This window comes from Puma concolor, chromosome C2 (assembly GCF_028749965.1).
Source record: "Puma concolor isolate L17-30 chromosome C2, mPumCon1.1.hap2, whole genome shotgun sequence".
Taxonomy (NCBI): Eukaryota; Metazoa; Chordata; class Mammalia; order Carnivora; family Felidae; genus Puma; species Puma concolor.
The window spans coordinates 32,331,027-32,356,795 of record NC_141675.1 but is presented as its reverse complement, the minus strand read 5'-3'; the positions used below and the strand labels follow the sequence as shown (position 1 = coordinate 32,356,795).

At 34.2% G+C, this 25,769-nt stretch overlaps 1 protein-coding gene and 1 pseudogene across 5 annotated transcripts in view; both read left to right on the top strand.

The window, feature by feature from the left end:
• Positions 1 to 25,769, top strand: part of STAG1 (STAG1 cohesin complex component) — a 404,176-nt gene that overhangs the window by 313,492 nt on the left and 64,915 nt on the right. For all 5 annotated transcript variants that reach the window (XM_025913742.2, XM_086674339.1, XM_086674341.1 and 2 more), the window contains 6 exons: positions 7,839 to 7,942; positions 15,574 to 15,666; positions 15,772 to 15,861; positions 16,012 to 16,215; positions 17,411 to 17,481; positions 19,738 to 19,825. In XM_025913742.2, coding sequence (XP_025769527.1) covers positions 7,839 to 7,942; positions 15,574 to 15,666; positions 15,772 to 15,861; positions 16,012 to 16,215; positions 17,411 to 17,481; positions 19,738 to 19,825 — 650 coding nt within the window. The remainder of the gene's footprint in view (positions 1 to 7,838; positions 7,943 to 15,573; positions 15,667 to 15,771; positions 15,862 to 16,011; positions 16,216 to 17,410; positions 17,482 to 19,737; positions 19,826 to 25,769) is intronic.
• On the top strand, positions 8,613 to 14,526 carry LOC112849382 (large ribosomal subunit protein uL6 pseudogene; annotated as a pseudogene).

The following is a 25,769-nucleotide window of genomic DNA, read 5'->3' as shown; positions in this document are numbered from 1 at the left end:
TTATAACATCGTTCTAGATTAAGACTGCTACCATGCTGCACAGTTTTTAAAAATCCATGTGTTGTGTAATACTCAAAAAAATTTTCTTTATGCTGATTTAAGACACAAAATACTGATGTACTTCATTTAAAAAAAAAAAAAATGTGCCCCTAGAATTTTACTGTATTTATGTGTGAATTTGGAAAAGGCTTTGACACATAAGGATTTAATTAGACCAGAGCCATCCCCTTTTGTTATATTTTCTTAAATATTAAAACCAGGAAATAAAAAGTCATTTACCTAGTTTCAAGAAATAGAAATAATTGTTATATGAAAATTTCTGAAGTATGTATCTTACTACATGTTACATAATTAATATGAACAGCAAAATGGATATGTATATTTAATAAAGTATTTATATTCTAATTCTAAAAGCTTATATGAATATGAGCTCCTTAAAACTAGAAATGCTTTTTCCTACAAATGGTTTGTTTTTCAAACTAACCCATGAAAATACTTTAAAGAACTGCTGTTTTACTTAATCCATACAACAGACCTGGAATATGGACACTTTGATATAAGTGACACTTGGGGTGAACCAAACATGGACTTCTGAATCAAAAGAAATACATTCAGATTTTTAACTCTTACCTTTTGTCACTAGAATTCTCATTTTTTTCTGATTGTTAGCTTCTTTTTCTTCATAATACAGAGGTTATTTTCTTTACATATCTTATGTGGGTTTTGTGAGGATTAAATAAGGCAGTATACTTTTGATTTCCTCTTCGGTTTCCCCTATTTTTTTTTTTTTTTCTGTGTGGTTTAGCCCTCTGGGATATAAGAATAAAATGAGCCATCTCCTGCAATAGACTACCTGAACAGGTCACTAGGAAAGTGATCATCCCCTAGTGTTCTTTCTAAGCAGTGATGCTAATTGGCATTATCTACTCTGACTTCAACAAATTCAGTGAGAGAAACAACAGGTATACATCATATACAAATACACTCCAGTAAAGTGGCTCACATTGCCTCGTTTAAACAAATATTTGCCTCACACCTCATTCTTAATCTGTAACAAAAATCCTTCCCCAAATTTTCCCAGACCTTCTTTTAAGGTGCAGGTATTTATAGTACATTTGACCCTACTTTATAATTTACTTTATTCTCATGTGTTTTTCTCCCTGGATATCCTTGTTAAGAAGATGGCCCTATTTCAAAATTGATGGTCCAACTAGTTTCACTAGGTCAAACTCTCAACATTACTCCAAAATTTTCTCTTTATTTTACTTACACGGGTTCCTGCTACATTCACTGACTTTATGCATTCTGTTTCTAGTGAATCTTACCATTTTCTCTAATAAAATACAGTCCAGTCAACACTTGAGCAAAGTGCCTGCCATAGTATATAGTAGTACGTTCCATTCATTTTTTTACCCTTGACTGTTTCCATAGAATCAGCGTATTATCAGAGTGGGTTAGAACTTGTTGTTTTTTCTTTTTGTCATCCCATGCTCTATAAGATTATTTCCAAGGAGAAGAAGGGAGGCAGGGGAATATAAATTACGGAAAGAATAGACAAAGTGCTATGCTTTGGTACTTTTAACCTTTTACTCATTTAAATAAGATATGTCAGTCAGTAAATAGTAATTACTATGTCAGTTGTCAAGGTGTTTTGCATGGATTTATCTTGTTGAAATAACTACGTACTCTTAGATGTTTTGTGATTTAAGTTTAGTTAAGACATTGGGTTTAACTTCAGTCAAGAAGTTAGTTTGGTTTGGCGTGACATAGGTTTGTTTAGTTTGATTTTAGCTAGAAAAGTGAGTTATAAAATGGGGAAAAAGTTTTTAAGTGAACCAAAGTTTTAGGATATGAAGGCAAGGCTGAAGAGATTATGAATAACAAGCACAAAACTGTATCTATATCATGACTCCACTTTTTTCACACATTTGTTCACATGCATGCTGTACCACATACTAGCTCAGGCAATGGAATGGCATCCAAAGCAATCTTCTTTGCTAGTATTTAGCTGTATTTTCTGGTAACAAAATACCACTAGTAACCTTTATTTTTGAGAGTGATTAGAAATTAAGTTATGTTTTAGGTAGGTGGAGTATGACAGTGGATGAAAGTTCAGTTAACAGTTGGAGACAGAGGACTGAAATTTGGGGAAACAGACACATTGTTAAAGATTTACAATAGCAGTTTAAATCATCATATCCTAAAGAATGCCTCATGGTGTTTTTAAGGGTCAAGTTGTGGTGGTGATGGTGGTGGTGGTGTTTTGTTGATGTGTGTGTGTGTGTGTGTGTGTGTGTGTGTGTGTGTGTGTGTGTGTGTGTTAGCAGAATCAAATTACTGGATAAATTTTTAGTATAATATGAGGGCCTGGGTAACAGGTAGCCAGGTAACAAAACCATAACTAAGTCATTTGACTTATGTGGTTTTCTGCTTCTTCATCTGTTAAAAAGAAAATCCCAAAAAATCTAGTGTAGATAATCTTCTGTGGTCATTTCTGCTAGTAGAATTCTAGTATCTAGGTACTGGATAAAGTATATATGGGCAAATGGAATTCTTCAAAGCAGGAATCATTAATTTATTTACAATTTTAAAATATTTATTAACCACCTTCTGTATTCTAACTGTAACACTAAGCACTCAGGGTGAATTCCTGAGCGAGGTCAGCTCACTGCCCATAAGAAGTTTACATTCTCTTAACGAAGGCAGATCAAAACCAAGTAAAAGAATAATTTAGGAGTTAATAAGTGTGATGGATGATAATATTATGAGGGGTCTATCTTTAGACTGAATCCCTAAAGGAAGAATTCGCTGAGGAGGCCACCTGTGAGTCAAGAAACTGAAGGATGAGGGGGCGCCTGGGTGGCTCAGTCAGTCAGGCACCTGACTTTCGCTTAGGTCATGATCTCGCAGTTCATGGGTTCAAGCCCCACATCGGGCTCTGTGCTGACAGCTCGGAGCCTGGAGCCTGCTTTGAATTGATTCTGTGTCTCCCTTTCTCTCTGCCCCTCCCCTGCTCATGCTTTCTCTCTCTCTCTCTCTCTCTCTCTCTCTCTCTCTCTCTCTCTCTCTCTCACACACACACACACACACACACACACACACACACACACACAAATAAACATTTAAAAAAAAAAAAAAAGAATCTGAAGGATGAGGAGGCTAGCCATGGGAAGTGTCAAAAGAGAGCCTCCTAGGTAGGGTAGATAGCAATTATAGAGGATCTGAAGCATGAATGATATTATGTTGCAGGAGCTGCAGTAGCTAGAGTGTAGTGAACCAATGGCACAAGATGAGATACAGGCAGAAGCCAGATAATGTAGAACATTTTAGCTTGTAAGGAGATTTATTTAGTTCATTCTAAGTAATAGGCATGCAAAGATTTTAAACATGGGAGTGATATGATCCAATTCATATTTTAAGAAAAGTGATATTTGCAAACATCATTTGGAATAGGCAGAAGACCAGTTCGGAAACTGCCGTGATGGTCTGTATGGGAAATGATAATAAAAATATAGAAGAGGAAGATGAATTATAAAGAAAAAAAAAAAAAGAGCCCATGGCTGAGTTTTAAAGATTGTGGGTAGGGGACAAAAGCAGGAAGGGCAAGAGAGACTAAGAGCCTCTAGCAAGCTATATAAAAAAGGTAGTAAGAAATTATTATACCCTATAGAAGCTCAGTAAAGAGGATGTTCAAGAGACCTGGGGTTAATAACATATATTACAGAGAAGAAGAAAAACTGCAAAGATTATTAGTTTTAGTGGTGATTTAAGTTGTTGGTGACTTTTAAGCATTTCTTTTCGATCGTAGTCAGGGAAAGAAGCCACAGTTCAAGGTGATGTGAATAAAACATTAGTGAGGAAATGGAGATAATGTACAAAGAGGTTTCCGAAGCTTTAGAAAGTTGTATAGTTACCTGCTAATTCATAGTGCAAACAGCTACCAATTTCTTACCCTCACTGTGGCTGTTTGGCTCTTGTCTGTGACTTATGGCTTGTTATGCTTTCAAATTTTATTATTTGGCTTGGCTGTCATATCTCAAAGGGAATTCCAATTAAATTTTAACTGTTTTGAGTTTACCATGTCTAAATAGATGATTCAAAATTATAAACTAACAAAATTAATGTCATTGGACACTGTAAGGTTGGGTTATTCTTCAACACTAAGGATTTTTATACAGAGTAGGGGAATGTTTCTGTACTTGATAAGTTCTCTCTCCTCATTTTCTTTTTTTTTTTTTTTTTTAAATTTTTTTTTTTTTCAACATTTATTTATTTTTGGACAGAGAGAGACAGAGCATGAACGGGGGAGGGGCAGAGAGAGAGGGAGACACAGAATCGGAAACAGGCTCCAGGCTCCGAGCCATCAGCCCAGAGCCTGACGCGGGGCTCGAACTCCCGGACCGCGAGATCGTGACCTGGCTGAAGTCGGACGCTTAACCGACTGCGCCACCCAGGCGCCCCGTCTCTCCTCATTTTCTACACAACTAAATTTTCTTCATAAGTAAAAGAAAATACATTTAGTTCATAGACAAACTTGTCATTCCTTTTATCAAATGTGAAAAAGTATAAAATTCTAGAATCATAAAAATAGAAACTTAGTTGTTTTATTGAGTGGGAAGCTTTTTTCCTTTTATTTGGATCAAGGAGTATAAATGGAAGAGCTGAAGCTATTTCATGTGGCTTTCCTAAGACAGGCTGAACTTCATGTGTTTTTCCTAAGACAATTAAAATGTTAAAACCAAAAAATGATTGCATTAAGATATCCATACATCATATTATACAGGATGATTTTAGTATAGAATAAAAAGGACAGGATTTTATTATGTCTTTTCCTTCTCATTGATATTGCCCATTTTTTTAATAATATAACTTCTAAGGCTTAATCTCTTGTAATTTATACCTAAGTCTGTCTCTATAATCCCCGTATCTTTTAGCCTTTAACATAAATAAGTATACAGAGAAAGGGGGAGAGAGGCAGACAGATAGAATTAAGCTATTCAAATCAGTGTCAAATTTCTATCTTTAAAAATATATAGGAATGAATTCGATAAGAAAAGTACCAAATCAGTGTGAAGAAAACCATAGCATTTTGTTAATTTGACATTAGATAAGATCTCAAAAATAAAGAGCTATGCTATGTACCTGACTGAAAATATTACAAAAATGTCCATTCTTTCCGTGTAGTATATAATTTTTTTTTTTTTTTTCCAATACCAATGCAAGAAGTGCCTGAGTGGCTCAGTCAGTTGAGCACTCAACTCTGGATTCTGCCTCCGGTCATGACCCTGGGGTCATGGGGTCAAACCACGCGTCAGGCTCCACACTGAGCATGGAGCATACTTGGGATTCTCTCTCCCTCTGCCCCACTCATGCTCTCTCGCTCTCTCTCTCTCTCTCTGTGTCTCTCAAATAAGAAAATAAAATAAAATACCAGTTTGAATCTCAGTGGGTTTCTGCAAGTTCTTCAAGATGAGATGAGAGGAGGAACTAAGCAAAATGATTTCATATAAAATGTTTTCTTTTGTTTAAAAGGATAGTGCTTAAGAGCACAGACCCAGGAATCAGACTACCTGAGTCCATGTCTTGACTCCACTACTACCTGAGTACTTTGAAAGTTACTTAACTCTGTGGCTCATTTTCCCTATCAGTAAAGTGTGAAGATATTAGTTCTATCTCTTGGAATTGTGTTGAAGATAAAACAAGTTAACAAACAAATCACTTACAACAGTGCCTTACTCATAATAAGTGCTTAATTAGGAGTGTGTGGGTGGCTCAGTCAGTTAAGTGTCCAACTTCAGCTCAGGTCATGATCTCGCGGTTCACAGTTAGAGCACTGCTTCAGGCTCTCTGCTCATAGCTCAGAGCCTGGGGCCTGCTTCGGATTCTGTGTCTCCCTCCCCCACTCATGCTCTTGTCTTTCTCTCTAAAAAATAAACATTAAAAAATTTTTTTTCAGTGCTTAATTAATTGTTTGCTATTAACATTATAGAAATTAGAAAATATTAGAAAAAGGCCTGGGTAAGGGAATCTTGTTCAACTAAATGTTCAGATTAGTTGAATTAAGTTATATATTAAGGTGTAACACATTATAAAGCAGCTATCATCAAAATAGGATGGCGTTGTAATAGAAATAGACAAATAGATTAGTGAACCTAAAGAATCCAGAAATCATCTAACCATATATGAGAGCCTAAAACATTTTTTAAATGTTTAAGTGGGACATTTAAATGCAGGGAAAGCTGGTTTACTTAACAATGGTGGAGGCATAATTGGCTGTTCATCTGGTGTAGGAATAAATAGGCCATATTCATGCAACCAGCAGAAATAAATTTCAGACAGAATAAATTTATAAAAGCTAGAGAGAGAGAAGAAAATGAATTAGAAAATATATTTTTAAGGACGCCTGGATGGCTCACTCAGTTGAGCATCTGACCTCAACTCAGGTCACGATCTTGCAGGTCACGCATTCAAGCCCCACTTCAGGTTCTGTGCTAATCTCTCGGAGCCTGGAGCCTGCTTTGGATTCTGTGTCCCCCTCTCTGTCCGTCCCTCCCCCCCCCCCCCGCCTTGCTTGCTCTCTCTTTCCCTCAAAAATAAACTTTTTTTTAATTAAAGAAAATATATTCCAATAATCTCTAGGACAAGGAGATCTTTGAAAGCAATGCAAGAAACCCAGGAGCCTTTTTGTATCTGTATGAGATAATACATGTTTGTTAACTTTGTGATAATTTCACAATATATGTAAGTCAGATCATTATGCTGTACAACTTGTACAGTGTTATATGTCAGTTATATCTCATTAAAACTAGAAAGATAAAAAAAAAAAAGCCAGAAGCCATGAAACAGTACAGATGTAACTTTGTAAAAATTAATTTCTGTAAAAAAAAAAGTCTAACAAAAGATACCCTGAAGATTCTGGCATCAAAAGGACAAACTAGGAGAAAATATTTGCCTCATTCAAAAGACAAAGTTACTACTCCTTATACGCAGGAATTCAAGAAAGGTGAATAGCAGTAGAAAAATGGGCAAAGAATAAATATAAAAATCTCAGAAAAAAGTTCTAAGCCAATAAAACAAGAAAATACATTTCACTGATTAGTACAAAGGAAGAAGCAAAATAACGAAATAACCATTTTTCAAATTGGCAGAAATTAAAGGGATTTGTGACATTTAGTGCTGGCTAGGGATATGAAGAACCAAACATCATTGCAGTTGGAGGTTTGAATTTCCATAAATAACCTTATATTTATTTTAACCTTTGACCCATTACCCTGTCTCAGAATTTATTCTACAGAAACATAAGTATCAGTTACATAAATATATGTGTGTTAATGATATTTGTTACTGCATTGTTTATAGTGACAAAAATTTGGAAACAATTTGAGTAAAAGGTAGAAGAAGGTTGACTAAATTGTGGAACACTATTATGTAATAACTTATAATTATTTAAGAAATTATTCATAATGTGTACATAGTGACTTGAAAGATATTCAAAATCTATTGTTATTTTTTAAAAATATGTAGAGCTCACTTTTTATTTAGAAAAAGATATCTTATTGTATGAGCTTTAAATGATGAGAAGGAAATATGGTAAAATTTTGGTATTGCCTAATTCAGAAATATGGTCTTAGACTGGGTATTAGAAGAAACCAGTGTCCTCTTTTTCTTTACTTTCTAATTCTCTTTCATGTTTGACTTAGGATAAGCAAGCTTAACTTCGGTCTTTAAAATAACCAGTAATAGAATATGTTTGCAGTTTTTTATAACTGTGTGTTCTCTTTAATACATGGTTATTATAAAACTGTCTACTCATACTAATGCATTTTGTTTCACTTTAGCAATGTCTGACCGTCAAGAGAGTGCTCTTATAGAGCTAATGGTTTGTACAATTCGTCAAGCTGCTGAGGCACATCCTCCAGTGGGAAGGGGTACTGGCAAGAGAGTAAGTTAAATTAGTGAGAAATCTACCAAAAGACTTTTAATGTAATTAACTGTCTTAAATATTTGAAAATTTTGATGGTATATGTATGCATAAAAACATGGAATTTCTGTAAAGGATACATGCTGTGGTGCTTTGTCATTATATACTGTCTACTGCACTTAGGTTTCAAAAATAGATTCTTTTCTTCCATGTTTCCAAAGCACCTGTACCTGCTTCTGTTCTAGTACTTTAATAATTTTCACATTCATATCTGTTAAAAATGCAGAAAGGCTCTGAAAGCAAACTGCCTAACTCTACTCTTCCATTTAACAACTATTTAATCTTCAGATAGTTGATTATTTTCTTTGTGTGTTAATTCTCTTATTTGTAATATGGGGCTAATAATGCAAGTTTTATTGGTTATAAAGATGAATTGAGATAGTCATTGATGGAAAGACCAGCTCTGGTGGTGTGCAGAGGTAGGTAATTTCTCTCTACAAAAAAAGAAAAAATGAAACTGCAAAATTTGTTAAAAAAAACTTATCAAAGAGCTCTGGAAGTTCACCAGAGATAAAAAAACAAATTGAAGGATTTGTTTTTGAAAAACTGCTAAAGCTTCAGGTAAAAGCAACAGGAGTCTGCTGCCTTCTTGCCTGGGATTATGATGCACACACACCCATCCACAAAGTTGATGTCGTGTTACCAGAGTGGTACTGTCTGCAAAAAACAGCAGCTTTGCTTGCAGAGGGGGCAGACTCAATATGGTACAAATGGCAAAAGTCCAGAGCTTTGTGAACTAAAAATGGCAAACATGGTAGAAACAAACAAGGAAAACCCACAGCTGTGATATTCAGAGGTTGTGGTCCCAGATGGGAAGAACAGTGGACCAGCCAAGAATCTAAAAAATCCTGGAAATGAAAAAGCCATAAAAGGATGAGATGAGCTCTCCATACATCACTGGCTGACTGAGAACCTGAGAAAACCCAATGGAAAATAAAAGTCAAAGCAAACTTAGGTATTAGCTGGACTTTTTTTTTTTATTAAGTTTTTTATTTTAATTCCAGTACAGTTAAAATACAGTGTTATATTAGTTTCATATGTACAATATAGTGATTCAGGAATTCTGTACATTACTCAGTGCTCATGATGATAAGTGTACTCTTTAATCCCCAGATGCCCCACCCACCTCCCCTCCGGTAACCATCAGTTCCTTCTCTATAGTTAAGAGTTTGTTTCTTGGTTTGTGTGTGTCTCTTTTTATTTTCCTTTGCTCGTTTGTTTTGTTTCTTAAATTCTACCTATGAGTAGGATCATATGCTATTTATCTTTGTCTTGACTTATTTCACTTAGCATTATACTCTCTGGCTCCATGCATGTCATTGCAAATGGCAAGATTTCATTCCTTTTTATGGCTGCATAATATTCCATTGTGTATGTGTACAGTATCTTCTTTATCAATTCATCTACCAGTGGACATTGGGCTGCTTCCATAATTTGACTATTTTAATAATGCTCCAATAAACATAGAGTTGCATGTATCCCTTTCAGTTTGTGTTTTTGTGTTTTTTGCATTTTACCCAGTATTGCAATTACTAGATTGTGGAACAGTTCTATTTTTAACTTTTTGAGGAATGTCCATACTGTTTGCCACAGTGGCTGCACCAGTTTGCATTCCTACCAACAGTGCATGAGTGTTCCTTTTTCTCCACATCCTCGCCAACACTTGTTGTTTCTTGAAGAAGTGGCTGATCTTTGAATATACTTTCTAACCCAGGTCTCAGAGGGGAGAAGCCTTATTTGTTGGAAGTATTTAAGCACCAACTCTGCCCAAATCATTGATTGACCAGGAATCTATTGAAATAACTGAAAACTCTTAGGAAACAAACAGGCTTTAAAACAAAAATAATGAAAATTCTAAGCAGAGGCCACATACATCATGGGAGAGACAGATTATATATACATTTCAGGTTTAAGATTACTTTTTTAAGTAATGAAACTCAGAAAAATCAGTTAAAAATCCATAATTGCTTCACCGTATTACCTAAAAATGTTGACTCTTCCAGAAAAATTACAGCCATGCAAAGAAACAGTAAAATGTGACCATACTCTGGGTGAAAAAAGCAGACGATAGAAATGGCTTTTCAATAGGCCTAATTATTGGATTTAGCAAATACTTCAGAAAATATGTTGAAAGAATTAAAGGAAAATATGTTCAAAGGATTACAGGAAAATATAACAAATAAGGAATCTTAATAATGAAAAAACTTAATGGAAATTCTAGAGTTGAAAAGTACAATGACATTTCACATTCATTATTTGGGTTTAACAGCACATTTGAGATGACAAGAAACATCCTACATGAACCTAGATTAATAAAAATCATTCTGAAGAACAGAGAGTAAAGAAGACTGAAGAAAAATGAACAGAGCCTGAGAAATACGTGAAACACTATTAAGTGCATCAAATTTGTATAATGAGAGTTCCAGAAGGAAAGGAGAGAAAGAGGAAAGAAAAACACTTGAAGAAATAATTGCCAGAAACTTCCCAAATTTGGTGAAAAACATAATCCACAGAAAAAGAAGCTTCACAAAACTCAAGTAGTGTAAACACAAAAGATTCATCTCTGGACAGGATAGTCACTGTTGAAAGCCAAAGACGAAAACATCTTGAAAGCAGCAAGAGGAAAAACATGTCATGTAGAGGGCAATTGTAATAAGATTACTAATTAATTTTTTATAAAACAGTAGAGGCCAGAAGACTGACAGAATGAAATATTCACTGAAAGAAAAGAAAATTGCCAACCAAGAATTCTAAATCCAGTAAAATTACCTTTCAATTATGAAGGTGAATTAAAAACATCCCCAGATAAACAAGAATTTAGAGATATGTTGCTGGAAGACCTGCCTCAGAAGAAATACTGAAAGAAGTCCTTTAAGCTATAAAGAGTAATGCTGGATGTTAATTCTAATTCATAGGAAAGAATGAAGAGCACCAGAAATAGTAACTATGTGGGTGGCTATAAAAGGCCATGTATATTAATATATCTCTTTTTCCTCTTCTTTAAAGGGACATAAGATTAATAAAAGCAATAATTATAGCACTAAAGCATTAAGATTATAAGATATGCAGATATATGTTACAGCAATAACATATATAATAACACACATAATAAAATAAGGGTAAAGGAAATGGAATTATATCGGAGCAAAATTGTTGTATTTTGCTGTAACTCAATATTAATCTAAAGTTGATTATAGTAAACTAAAGAAGTATATTATAATCCCTAGAGCAACTACTGATACCTAAAGAAAATGAAAGCAAAATCAACAAATAAATTATAATAGTATACTAAAAAATGTTTAACTCCAAAAAACATAATAAAGAAGGAATGCACAAAAAAAGATGAGATGTATAGATAACAAAATGGCTGACATAAATGCAACCATATCAAAGCTTACATTAAATATGAATGTACAGAAATCCAAAAAATAAAAATAGAAAAAACTATGGACTGGCTATGGAAAGATAGTAAGGAGTTATTGTTTAATTTTGTTGGAGATGGCAAGTTTTATTCTTAAGTCTTCATCTGTTAAAAACATACAGTGAAATATTTATGGGTGAAGTGAAATGATATACCAAGAATTTGCCTTAAAATGCTACAGGAAATTAAAGTCTTTAGGAAATTAATGAAGTAATAGTGACAGAATGAGTACTTTTCAAATTTTTCCAAAATAAAAGTTTTAAAAACTTTATGTGTTGTTCCAACTTTAACTGAGCCCTTTCAGGCTAAACATTTCTTACCCTTTTGACTTGTGTTAATCATTTTTTAAGCACCTTCTTGCTTTCTCAACAAGTTCACTTTCTACCTTTACTGTTTATATTAGTTTTCTATTGCTATGTAAAAAAATTACTTTAAAACTTAGAGACTTAAAACAATAAGGCTTTATAGTCTCATACAGTTTCTGTGGGTCAGAAACTTGGGAGTGCCTTAGCTGTTCTTATGGCTTAAGGTTTCTTATAGGTTTGCATTTAAGATGTTAGGGCTTTAGCCTCTGAAGATTTTATTGTTATTTTACTGCTTCTATAAATGGCTTAACTTACATGACTGGCGAGTTAGTGTTGATTGTTAGTGGGAGGCTTTAGATCCTCACCATGTGGACATCTCAGTAGGACTGTTTGAGTGCTTTCAGGACATGGTTGCTACCCCCTCCCCCTGCTCCCAGAGTGAATGATCAAAGTGAGAATAAAGCAGAATGAATGAACCAAAGGAAAGTAAGGTAGACTTCTGTGTCTTTTATGATCTAGTTGTCAAAAGTCACACAACATCATTTCCACAATCTCCTATTGATTACACATGTCAGCCTTAGTCACTGTGGGAAGAGACTACAAGGGCATGAATACCAGGAAGGAGTTACTGGGTGTCACTTGACGGCTGATTCTTACATTACCCTAGCATAGGAATCTCCAAGAAACCCTGGTTCCTTTTAATAGAGTAGTATTTAAAGTTAAAATCTTGTACCTAAGAGTACTCACTGTCAATTGATTATTATTTCTGATAGGCATTTTGAGTATACAGAGCTAAATATATATATATATATATATTTCTCTGTATATATCCATATATACTAAATTACACATTTATGTTGATATTTATGACTTAAATTTAGCATAACAAGGTTTTTCCCTCTTTGATTTTGTATGTTTTTTCTTTTATTTTTTGGAAATATGTAAAACATTTATGTAGTTAAAAGGTGAAAAACGTAAAAATATACATTCGGAGGAGTATTACTCGGCAATCAGAAAGAATGAAATCTTGCCATTTGCAACAACATGGATGGAACTATAGGGTATTATGCTAAGTGAAATTAGAGAAAGACAAATATATGACTTCACTCATACATGGAATTTAAGATACAAAACAGATGAACATAAGGGAAGGGAAGCAAAAATAATATAAAAACAGAGAGGGGACAAAACATAAGAGACTCTTAAGTATAGAGAACAAACTGAGGGTTGCTGGTGGGGTTGTGGGTGGGGGAATGGGCTGGCTAAATGGGTAAGAAGCATTAAGGAAGACACTTGTTGGGATGAGCACTGGGTGTTATACATAGGGGATGAATCACTGGAATCTACTCCTGAAAACTTTATTGCACTATATGCTAACTAACTTGGATATAAATTTAAAAATTTTTTAAATAAAAAAACATTCAGAGAAGTCTTTGATACACGTTTCTCCCTGCTACCAGTAACCATTTTTATTTGTTTTCAGATTATCCTTTCAGTGTTTCATTTTACAAGTATAGGTAAATGCATGTACTCCATCCTCCTTTCTCTCACCCTCAAAAGATAGTATATTTTGTACAGTGTCTGTACCTTACATTTTTTATTTAACAGTATATCCTAGATATCACTCCATAACTGTATTTGGAGATCTTTATTTTTTTATGGCTGCATAATATCCATTATGTGGGTACACTACTGAGAGTCTTTTGGGTTGTTGCCAGTCTTTTACTATTAGAAATAATGTGTAGTGAATAATCTTGTGTCATTTCATACTTGTACCATGTGTGTTGGTGGGGTAGATTGCTTCAAAGTGAGATCATTAGATCAGAGGAAAGATATGTATACAGTTTTGTTAGATACTGGCAAAGTCTCCCTTCATACGTGGTATTCCATTTTTACCATCCCATCAGAGATACTGTGAGGATTAACTGAGTTCGTGCATGTAGACTGCCTAACATGATCACTCAATCAAAGACAGCTTTATCCCTAAAATCAATATTCTTAGACCTTTCATACATTATCAAATGAATTTCAAGACTTCTCAATACCCTGAATACATTCCTAGATGTATATTCCACTTTATATGTAGTCCTTTTTATTACTTTGTGCAGAACTGAATACAATACTTGGTAAATCATTCCAGAGTGATTATTTTGTATTTTAAGAGGTAGAAAAACAATATTAAGTTCCTGGAAGAAGAATCAGATAGGAGGCCCTATTCTTTCACATTCTCAAACATCTGTGAGAATGAAGACCATTCTCAGCAAACTATCAACATTCCAAAAAATGTTGACATCGCTCTGAAGGGATGCACTACTATTGTGAAGGATGCCAGACAAACCCTGCAAAGAGACTCAGTCTCCTTGGAAAGAAAAAGAAGAGGCTCCAAATTGACAAATGGTGGGCAAATAGAAAAGAAATGGCTCTGGGTCGCATTATCTGTAGTCATGTGCAGAACATGATCGAGGGCGTTACACTGGGCTTCCATTACAAGGGAGGGTCTTTGTATGCTCACTTCCCCAACAACATTGTTATTCGGCACAGTGGTTCTCTTGTTGAAGTCTGAAATTTCTTGAGTGAAAAATACATCTGCAAGCTTCGGATGAGGCCAAGGTGTTGCTTGTTGAGTATCTCAGGCCCAGAAAGATGAGTTAATTCGTTAAGGAAATGACAGTGAACTTGTGTCAGATTCAGCTGCTTTGATTCAGAAAGCCACAACAGTTAAAAACAAGAATATCAGAAAATGTTGGGATGGTATCTGTGAAAACAAAACAAAACAAAACAAAAAACAGTTCAGCAGCCTGATGAATAAGATCTAAGTTTTCCAGGGGTGCCTGGGTGATTCAGTCGGTTAAAAGTCAGCTCTTTTTTTTTTTTTTTTCCTAGTTTATTTTGAGAGAGAGAGCGTGCGCACACCAGTGTGAGCAGAGGAGGGGCAGAGAGAGGGAAAGAGATAATCCCAGTGTCAGTGTAGAGCCTGACGCAGGGCTTGATCTCAAGAACCATGAGATCATGACTTGAGCCTGAATGCTTAAGTATAGTTAATTTACTGATCCACCTAGGCATTCCAGGCATCTAACTTAATGCTTAAGATTCTCTCTCTCCTTCTTCCTCTGCACCTCCCCGCACTCTCTCACTCTCAGACAATAGAAAAGATGTCCCAGCTACAGAAACAGCAAGGTGCCAAATGATTTCTCAGACTTATTTGTGGTGTTTTAAAGATACAATAAAAGCTGTATTGATTTTTTTTAAAATGAGGGTTTACATTTATAAAGTGGTAATTTATATTGGAATGTTTCTGTTTTGTAATACCATTCAACATTATGATCCTAAGTTCCTTCAAGATAAATACAAAGTGCAGAATATTTTGGGGAAATGATTATCTTGAATGCAGAGATATTGTTAGTATATGCGTCAAAAAATAAGTGAAAATTTATTAGCTGCTGATAATATAAAAGCATTACTTTCTAAAGTATTTTCAGAAAAGTGTATTTAACATAGGGGAGATTACTGTTAACATATTGAGGTTAAAACTCTGGAAAAATTGTTTCACCATTAGTTCTAATATTTTTATGTTGATAATTGGTTTTATAGAAGTGTTTGTTTTTGTTTTATTTAACCTAAACAAGTAGTAATTTATCTAAATTTGGGTGATTCTTAAATAAGTAGTTATTTCATAAAGTAATACTGCATGTTAACTAGAAATAAGCATAAAACTAGAGATATTTGTTTTAGTAATTAGTTTGTTAAGCTTCTCTGAAAATTCTCGGGAACGTTATCTGCCAGTGCTTCATTGTTCTGTGTAACATTCTAGATTTATAAATTAGTATGTGACATTATGTTCTTTGCCCATTTAAATTTATTTCTAGGTGCTAACTGCCAAAGAGAGAAAAACTCAAATTGATGATAGAAACAAATTGACTGAGCATTTTATTATCACACTTCCTATGTTGCTATCAAAGGTATAGTTTCATTTACATTTCTGTGCTAATATGCCACTGAGTTTGCTTATTACACTGAACTATTAAAGTAGTCACTTCTTTTTTCTTTTCTTCTCTTCCTTCTAGTATTCTGCAGATGCAGAGAAGGTAGCAAACTTGCTACAAATCCCACAGTATTTTGATCTAGAAATTTATAGCACAGGTAGAATGGAAAAGGTAAGACACTGTGAAATTGAAATTCTATTATAGTCAGTTTAATTAACTAGATTATTTCATTTCATGTAATCTATAGGCTTATAATTTGACAGATGCTTATTTTTATTAATCTAAATATCATAGTTTTTTTTTTTTTTTTTTCCTCCTCAGCATCTGGATGCTTTATTAAAACAGATTAAATTTGTTGTGGAGAAACATGTAGAATCAGATGTTCTAGAAGCCTGCAGTAAAACCTATAGCATATTATGCAGTGAAGAGTATACCATCCAGAACAGAGTTGACATAGCTCGAAGTCAGCTAATTGACGAGTTTGTAGATCGATTCAATCATTCTGTGGAAGATCTACTGCAAGAGGTCTGTTTTAAAGTTAATGTGTATAAATGTGATAATTTTGGCTAATAGTTATTCAGAGTTGTTGAATGTGTAAATTGTTTCCATTTTAAAGTAAAATCTAGTAGAATTCCCTACCTCTTTCAGATCTTAGCATTATTGCAGCTGTTCATCCTGTAAAGATTAGCCTTGGTTATACTTTATTTTAAACACCTATTTCATAAAAGCTAAATCTTTTCTCTTTTAAGAAATACCTTTTTAAGGTCTGGCTCTTCTTAATTCATTTTTTCATTTTTTATTCCTGGAACCTAAATTATATTTTAATATTATTCAACTCCTATAATGTGCTAACGAATACAACATAAAAATTAAGTGTACTTATAAGGAACAGCCACTCACCAGTGGTGTGCCCAGGATAGCAGCAGACCTCTCCCAACTGTTTTTTTTTTTTTTTTTTAATGTTTATTTTATTTTTGAAGGAGAGAGAGTGAGCATGACCAGAGAAGGGGCAGAGAGAAAGAGGGAGACAGGGGATCTGAAGCCCCGACATGGGGCTCGAACCCACAAACTGTGAGATCATGACCTGTGTCATGATAAGTGAGTCACACACTTATTCAACTGAGCCACCCAGGCACTTCTCCAGCTGGTTATTTTTATAATTACTTTTGTGATTCCCATTTCTTGCCCTCTTCCTCCAATCATTGTAAGGCAATTTGGAACCCCCACAGATTTCTGTGCTCTGATGGCCAGACTGATAGGATTTTCTTTTTAATCTATGTAACCAATTTTTCCAACTTCTAATTTTTAATTTTAACTTCTGAGTTTTATCAACCATTTTTTATTTTTCATTGTGATTTTGAGCTACCAAAGGAACTGACAGTAAAATCTTTGAAGTAACCATTAAAATCTTTAAAGCACGTACCTTTTCACTCAGCAGTTTCAGTGAATTTATGCTAAAGTATTAATCAAAAAAATGTACAAAGTTAACATTTATGACATTGTTTAAAATGCAAAAATGGTTATCTCTGGGTATTACAATTATGGCTGTTATTTTTTATTTTTTTGCTTATTTGTACCTTGTTTCTTACCAACAATGAATATGTACTCTTTATATAATAAAAAAGAATTCTTTTAGGCAGTAAGCATTAACAGACTTTCGTGTGAATTTGAGGGTAAGTAAAGTTATGGTAATGAAGTGATGTCTTTTTTTTATTTATAGGGAGAAGAAGCTGATGATGATGATATTTACAATGTTCTTTCTACATTAAAGCGGTTAACCTCTTTTCATAAGTACGTCATTTTATTTAGATTTGGTTAATAACATATATTAGCCAACGTAAAATAGACTGTTTTGATAACATTTGACGTCTGTATAACAATGGAAATTTTTAGACAAATATAGAGATGTTATGATTTTTTTACTATTCAGATTTTCTCTCTATAAATTATTGGTTTTTATTGATTATTTAAGGAGTAAGATTTATCATTCAAGTGTAACAGATGTACACTGTACACTGTAAAAATTTGTTAATCAATATTATTAACACATTAGATGGGCTTACTCTATAAGCTAGAGTTGTTTTTTTTTTTTAATTTTTTAATATTCATTTTTGAAAGAGACAGAGCATGAGTGAGGGAGGGGCAGAGAGAGAGACAGAGACACAAAATCTGAAGCAGGCTCCAGGCTTGAGCTGTCAGCCCAGACCCCAATATGGAGCTCAAACTCATAAACCTTGAGATTATGACCTGAGCCGAAGTCGGACACTTAACCAACTGAGCCACCCAGGTGCCCCATAAGCTAGATAGAGTTTTATAGGTATAATTTTCAATTGATAGCTTTTAGAAATCTTAATAAGAAAAAAATTTGGGAGGAAGCCATGAAAGTTCATCTAAGTGTCATTTTCAAATTGTAATTTACATGTCCCTTGTTAATGAAGTGTGTTTGCTCCATAAAGAAAGGAAAATAAAGATCTTTGTTGTCTAAAGAATGTTTAAGTGTAGCCCTTACATTAATGAACACTTCAGATTTCAAAAGCAATGTGTAAAATCTAAGACTTTTAGATTTTCTTTTTACACAAGTACATTTTTTAGACTTCTATGGAGAAATAAACTCTTAGTTTTAAAAATATTTTGACATTTCAAAATAATAATTGACAACTAATGTCAAAACTCCTATTTTAAAAAATATTTTGACATTTCAAAATGAAAGTTAACAATGGGGCGCCTGGGTGGCGCAGTCGGTTAAGCGTCCGACTTCAGCCAGGTCACGATCTCGCGGTCCGGGAGTTCGAGCCCCGCGTCAGGCTCTGGGCTGATGGCTCAGAGCCTGGAGCCTGTTTCCGATTCTGTGTCTCCCTCTCTCTCTGCCCCTCCCCCGTTCATGCTTTGTCTCTCTCTGTCCCAAAAATAAAATAAACGTTGAAAAAAAAAATTAAAAAAAAAAAAAATGAAAGTTAACATTCACTGATCTATTTTTAGTAGTAGAACTCATGAGAAAATAAAATGTCAGCATTATTTCAATTAAGAAGCCTATAGCCACACTAAATTTCAAGCTTTGCCATATTTCCTTTCCCCCATTTCTGTCTTTATCTCTATTTTTTTTTTTTAATTTTTTTTTTCAACGTTTTTATTTATTTTTGGGACAGAGAGAGACAGAGCATGAACGAGGGAGGAGGGGCAGAGAGAGAGGGAGACACAGAATCGGAAACAGGCTCCAGGCTCCGAGCCATCAGCCCAGAGCCCGACACGGGGCTTGAACTCACGGACCGCGAGATCATGACCTGGCTGAAGTCGGATGCTTAACCGACTGCGCCACCCAGGCGCCCCAGTCTTTATCTCTATTTTATGAATACAAATTTCTTTTAAAAATACATATGGGGGCGCCTGGGTGGCGCAGTCGGTTAAGCGGCCCACTTCGGCTCAGGTCATGATCTCGTGGTCAGTGAGTTCAAGCCCCGCGTCGGGCTCTGTGCTGACAGCTCAAAGCCTGGAGCCTGTTTCAGATTCTGTGTCTCCCTCTCTCTGACCATCCCCCGTTCATGCTCTGTGTCTCTCTGTCTCAAAAATAAATAAACGTTAAAAAAAAATAAAAAAAAAATACATATGTATTTTTATGTTTTGAAATTATGAATGGATTTGTTAAAATGTGTTTTAAAATATACTAGGAAGAATGAAATGGAATACAAGCTTAGGTTGACTATGTAGTAGTAACCTTCATTGAAAGGTGCGAATTTTTATTGTTAATTAGTTTCTTTTAATTAATTCCTAATATCAGCTTATATATTTTGTCTCCTCTCCCCCTTCATCGTCCTTGTCCCTGTTTCCCTTTTCCCTTTTTCTTCCTTTTTCTTTCCTTCCTTCCTTTTTTCTCTACTTCCATCCTCTTTAGTTCTTCCTTTCTTTCTGAGTACTTGAACATTTTTTATCCATCTTTTTTGATTCTGTAAGAAAATGAAGTTAGTTTATACTTCTACCTACTCAAACTGAGTTCAAATTTCAATTTTCTTCTACTCTAGAATAAAGTTAATGCATTTTTTTTTATTTTAGTGCTCATGATCTCACAAAATGGGATCTATTTGGTAATTGCTACAGATTATTGAAGACTGGAATTGAACATGGAGCTATGCCAGAACAGGTAGGAGTTTGTTGATATTCCTTCTTTGTCCATTTTAGAAGACGAAGCTTCTCTGAGATCACACAGGATTATTAAAAGCCTTACATAGAAAGTATAATCCTTAAATGCAGATGCCTCTTTTGAGAATTATTGCTATAGTAATTGAATATTACTGGTAGGTGTTCATGATTGGATGTTACTGGTAGGTGTAATATATCTTCAGGTTTGAACAGAAAAAAGTAGAGAAACTTTTTTATAATGTATTTTAAAAATTTAATACTAAACATTATTGTTCTTTTAGGAAAAATCCCATTAATTTCCATAGTAGTAACTTCAAAACTTGATTCAGTTTGATGAAAATTCCTAATTATGGCTATATTGTAGGTACTGTTCTAGATATTGATAATGGTAAGCCTGAGGTACGGCTTACTTTTTATAGTAGAACCATAGCTAAGTAAACTTGGAGCCTCTATTTAGATTTTAGACCTTTTTGCCTTCATATGTAAGTTGGAATGGAAAGGGCAGGAATTCACCAAATTTCTCTAGTCTGGAAGACACTTAAAATAGTCAATTCTATATGAGAATTAAGTTGTTAATTGTTAATTAACAGTTACAGTTACTACAGTTGTTAATGGTTACATGTAATGTAGTTAATTTTAATTGACAATTACATATAGTTATTGTTACTTAGCAATAACAATCTGTTGTAAGAATTAAGAGTTGTTTTGTATACTGCATATACTCATTCATTAGACCAAAATATCAACCAATAGTGAAGTATAGGTGGTGTTTAGGGGTGGTCTCATGTATTTCCATTTGGTAATGAATGCTTAAATACTAAAGCAGTAAGAATTTCAGCAGACATAACAATTATGATTTCATATTAAAAGTTAATCACAGAAGTATACTTTCTCATTGCTCTGTTTATATTCTCAAGCTGTTCTTTAAAGTTGAAAGGGATAGAGTTGAGGTATTCCTTGTTTTGGTTTCCTCATTTTCCTCAAGAAGATAATGAGAATAGCACAACTCTGTTTCATCTGGGGATTATAATTATGTCAAAATTTATTTTTAATTCACTATACCATCATTTATTGTTGTAGAACTGACTTGTGACTTCTTTGGTTGTCGTCTTTGATTATCTTGGTTTTCTCTTACTTATTTTCTTATTTCTTCTATTTTTAATTTCTTAGAGTAAGAGAACACATACATGTGACATTTGCTTATACTTTGTTAATCTTAACACATTCTTTTTTTTAATTCAAGTATAGTTAACAGAGTGTTATATTAGTTTCAGGTGTACAATATAGTGATTTGATAGTTCTGTACATTACTCAATGCTCATCAAAAGTGTACTCTTAATCCCCTTCACCTCCTTCACCCATCCCCCCACTCACCTCCCCTCTGGGAACCATCAGTTTGTTCTCTAAGGTGAAGAGTCTGTTTTTTTATTTGTCTCTTTTTTTGTTTTGTGTTTCTGTGTTTTGTTTCTTAAATTCCACTTATGAGGGAAATCATATAGTATTTGTCTTTTTCTGACTGACTTGTTTCTCTTAGTATTACATCCTCTCGCTCCATCCATGCTGTTGCAAATGTCAAGATTTCATTCTTTTTTATGAACCATAATATTCCACTGGTGTGTGTGTGTGTGTGTGTAAACACACATGCATATACATGCATACATACATACCACATCTTCTTTATCCATTTATTTAGTTGATGGATGCTTGGGCTGCTTCCATAATTTGACTATTGTAAATAATGCTGCAGTAAACATAGGGGTGCAAATGTTTCAAATTAGTATTTTTGTATTCTTTGGGTAAATACCCAGTAGGAGAATTACTGGATCATTTTTATTTTTTTGAGGAATGCTGCACCAGTTTGCATTCCCACCAGCAGTGCACAGATGTTTCTTTTTCTCTACATCCATGTTTGCACTTGTTGTTTCCTGTTTGATTTTAACCATTCTAACAAGTGTGAGGTGATATTTCATTGAAGTTTTGATTTGCATTTCCCTAGTGATAAGTGATGATGAAAATCTTTTCATGTGTCTGTTGGTCATCTGTGTGTTTCCTTTGGAGAAATGTCTGTTTCTGTCTTCTTCCCATTTTTTAATTGTATTATTTGTTTTTGTGGTGTTGAGTTGTGTAAGTTCTTCATACATTTTGGATACTAACCCTTTCTTTATCAGATATGTCATTTGCAAATATCTTCTCCCATTCCGTAGGTTGTCTTTTAGTTTTCTTGATTGTTTCCTTCGCTGTGTAGAAGTTTTTTATTTTGATACAGTCTCAATAGTTTATTTTTGCTTTTCTTTCCCTTGCCTCAGGAAACCTGTCTAAAAAAATGTTGCTGTGGCTGACATCAGCGAAATTACTGCCTGTTCTCTCTTCTAGGATTTTTATGGTTTCAGGTCTCACATTTGGATCTTTAATCCATTTGAGTTTATTTTTGGGTATGGTGAAAGAAAATGGTCCCAGCCTCTTTGTTTTGCATGTTGTCCAGTTTCCCCAGCACCATTTGTTGAAGAGACTTTTTCCCATTGCATATTCTTGCCTCCTTTGTAAAGATTAATTGACCATATAATCATGGGTTTATTTTGGTGCTCTCCCTTCTGTTCCACTAATCTGTATGTCTGTTTTTGTGCCAGGACCCTACTGCTTTGATTACTACAACTTTGTAGTTTATGTCAAAATCTGGGATTGTGATCCCTTCAGTTTTGTTCTTTTTTTTTTTTCAAGGTTGTTTTGGCTGTTCAGGATCTTCTGTCACAATTTTAGGATTGTTTTTTCTAGATCTGTGAAAAATGCTGTCGGTATTTTGATAAGGATTGCATTGAATCTGTAGTTTGCTTTGGGTACTATGGACATTTTAACAATATTGGTTCTTCCAATCCACAATCATGGAATATATTTCTATTTGTGTCGTTAGACATGTCCTTAAAACTTTAATCATGTATATGAAGTTTTAGTGCATCACTACTAGATTGTGCTCTTGTTTGTTTTAGCAATAGAAACTATTTAGCAGTCAGCAGCTCTTAGAAACATGTCTTTAGATACCTACAATTGAAAATCTGAAAAGTATACAGAATTCAACCAGTTCTTCATAAGACCATACAGGCTCACTTTTGTAGATTGCCACTCTGTACTTTAAAATTCAGAGAAAATACCCTTTTTGAGTAAAGATAACAAATAACTACCAGAATGTTTGTGATTGCTTACCTTTAGTTATGCTTAATATTCTGAAGATAATTTAAAATTAATCGTCTAGCAGTTTTGGGTAATTGTATTGTCCATATGCTTGACTGTTTGTTTTCCATGGTAACCGTTTTAACTAGAAGTTTCCTAGTCTTCTGAGTTATTTTTTTTCTTTCCTCTTCCACTGATCTCTTTTCTCATGCCAATACTGTTTTAACTATTACAGGTTTAGAATATGTGAGACTGAAGTTTAGGAGAATTTACCTGTGTGTAATAATCTTTTAACTCAAATTATAGAAGAGTTATATAGAAAAATAAACTCTTATTTCCTTCATCTGATTCATCTATTGTCACAAGTTTTCCACAGTTGCATACTCGCAAGCTTTCTCACTTTCTCTCTCTCCATATATATATTTTATTTTCATATAAATATGCATATGTAAAACAGTAATACTCTTTTTTAATGTTTTATTTTTGAGAGAGAGAGAGAGACAGTGCACAAGCAGGGTAGGGGGAGAGAGAGAGGGAGACACAGAATCTGAAGTAGGCTCCAGGCTCTGAGTTATCAGCACAGAGCCCAACGCAGAGCTTGAACTCACAAGCTGTGAGACCATGACCTAAGCCAAACTCAGAAGTCCAACCGATGAGCCTCCAGACACCCCTAATGATATTCTTCATAGCAGTTTTCCCCCAGCCCAGAATTCAAGCAATAATAATACATTGCATCCAGTTTTTAATGTCTTTTTTTTTTTTTTTTTTTTTGGTCTTTTAATCTGGAATGCTTTCTTGTTCTTTGTGTTTCATGACATTGACACTTTGAAGATACAGGCTAATTATTTTATAGAATGTACTCAACTGGGGTGCCTGGGTGGCTCAGTTGGTTGAGCGTCTGACTCTTGGTTTTTGGCTCAGGTTGTGATCTCAGGGTCGTGAGATCAAACCCCACTTTGGGGCTTAAGAGTCTCTCTCTTCCTCTGTCCTTCTCCCTGGCTTACACACACTCTCCCTGTCTCAAATTAATAAATATTTAAAAAAATAATAAAAGAATCTCCTCAACTTAGTTTTGTCTAATCTACATGTTTAGATTCATTCATATAATGCATTCTCGGTAGAATGCTACAGTAAATGATATTCTGCCCTCAGTGCATCACATCAGGAGGCACATGATGTCATTTTGTTTCCTATTGTGATATTAACTTTGATCACTTTAATAAGGTAGGCTCTGCCAAGTCTATCCTGTGTAGAGTTTCCATTTTCTTTTTTAATGTGGAAAGATTCCTTAAGAATATTCCTGTTTCTTATCAAACTTTGATATAATGTTAGCATCCATTTATGATTCTTGCCTCAGTCATTTATTTCTCTCATGGTCACAAATGAAGTAAATAATGACTTTCCATCATTTATTTATGTCATTTATTTATGTTATTTATTTGTTGGCCCTCTGCTATAAAGAAGAACTTGCCCTTCTTCATTCATTTATTCATTTTTTAAAATTCATATAGACTCGTGGATTACCACTTTATTCCTATTCTGTCCAGCTGGTTAAAATTGAGTTCTATTGTTAATTTATTTTGGTGTTCAAATTGTTGTAGAATTAGACAGAGGGAGTTGCTTTGATACCTCCTCCTCCTGTGTGCTTTTAAATATTTTTTTGAACACTTCGGAGCAAGAATATGGCATCTGGCATCTGTTTGTGTCCTCCCCTATTCTAATGAGTTTTTAACCTACAAAAAGTATTAAAAATTATTACAGTTCTATAACACAGTAAACAATCCACATTTCAGAATTTATTGTAGTATTTCTTTTCTTTTTTTTTTTTTAAGTTTATTTATTTTGAGAGAGAGAACACCAGCAGGGAAAGGGCAGAGAGAAGAGAGGGAAAGAGAATCCCAAGCAGGCTCTACTGACCGCGCAGAACCTGACGCAGGGCTCAATCCCACGAGGAGTGAGATCATGACCTGAGTCGAAGTCAGTAGTTGGACACTTAACTGACTGAGCTACCCAGGTGCCCCAATTTGTAGTATTTCTTCATATAATTTTTTGTAAAATAAAGGCAAGAAATATTTAAATTCTCCCTATTTTGTTTTGTGATTTTATGCCTATTGCCTGTTGGTGTCCTTGTAAGTTTATACCTTGTTTTAGATAACATCTATCAAAAATAAAATATTAAACTTCTGCTTTAATATATAGTTTCCAGAATTGTCTGAATTGATCCTACAAATTGAAAGCCAGTAAAGAACATTTGTGAATTGTTTTGGTAAATATTTGCTATATAACAAGATAGTGAGAGTAAACCCATAAAGAGGAAGGGAATATAATCACAGGTCACTAACTCTGGGCTTCTCAAGTCATCAATAATAGAAAATTTTTTTTGTACTTTTCACATATAGTAATATTTTAAGTCTTTACATGTATACATTTGTTTAAGCCTTATGACAACCCTATGGGATATGTATGCTTATACTATTTTTATTGATGATGAAACTGAAACATCGAGATATTAAATAACTTGCCTAATGTTACATAGCTGTTGCATATCCACTCAAACCAAGCTTTTAAATTCTTTTCAGTGTCTCTTCACATTTCTTGCTACTAATTTGCTACTGCTGTTTGCTATCGCATCCCTTCTGATGTTTGCCCCGTGTCAAACTCTTTTTTTTTTTTTTAATCATTTTATTTTGTCTAAACATCTTTTGTATTTTTTCAGTGGGAATTGTGGGGAGAGATTAAATGCTTGTACTTTACCATCATGAACTCGTAATCAACACATT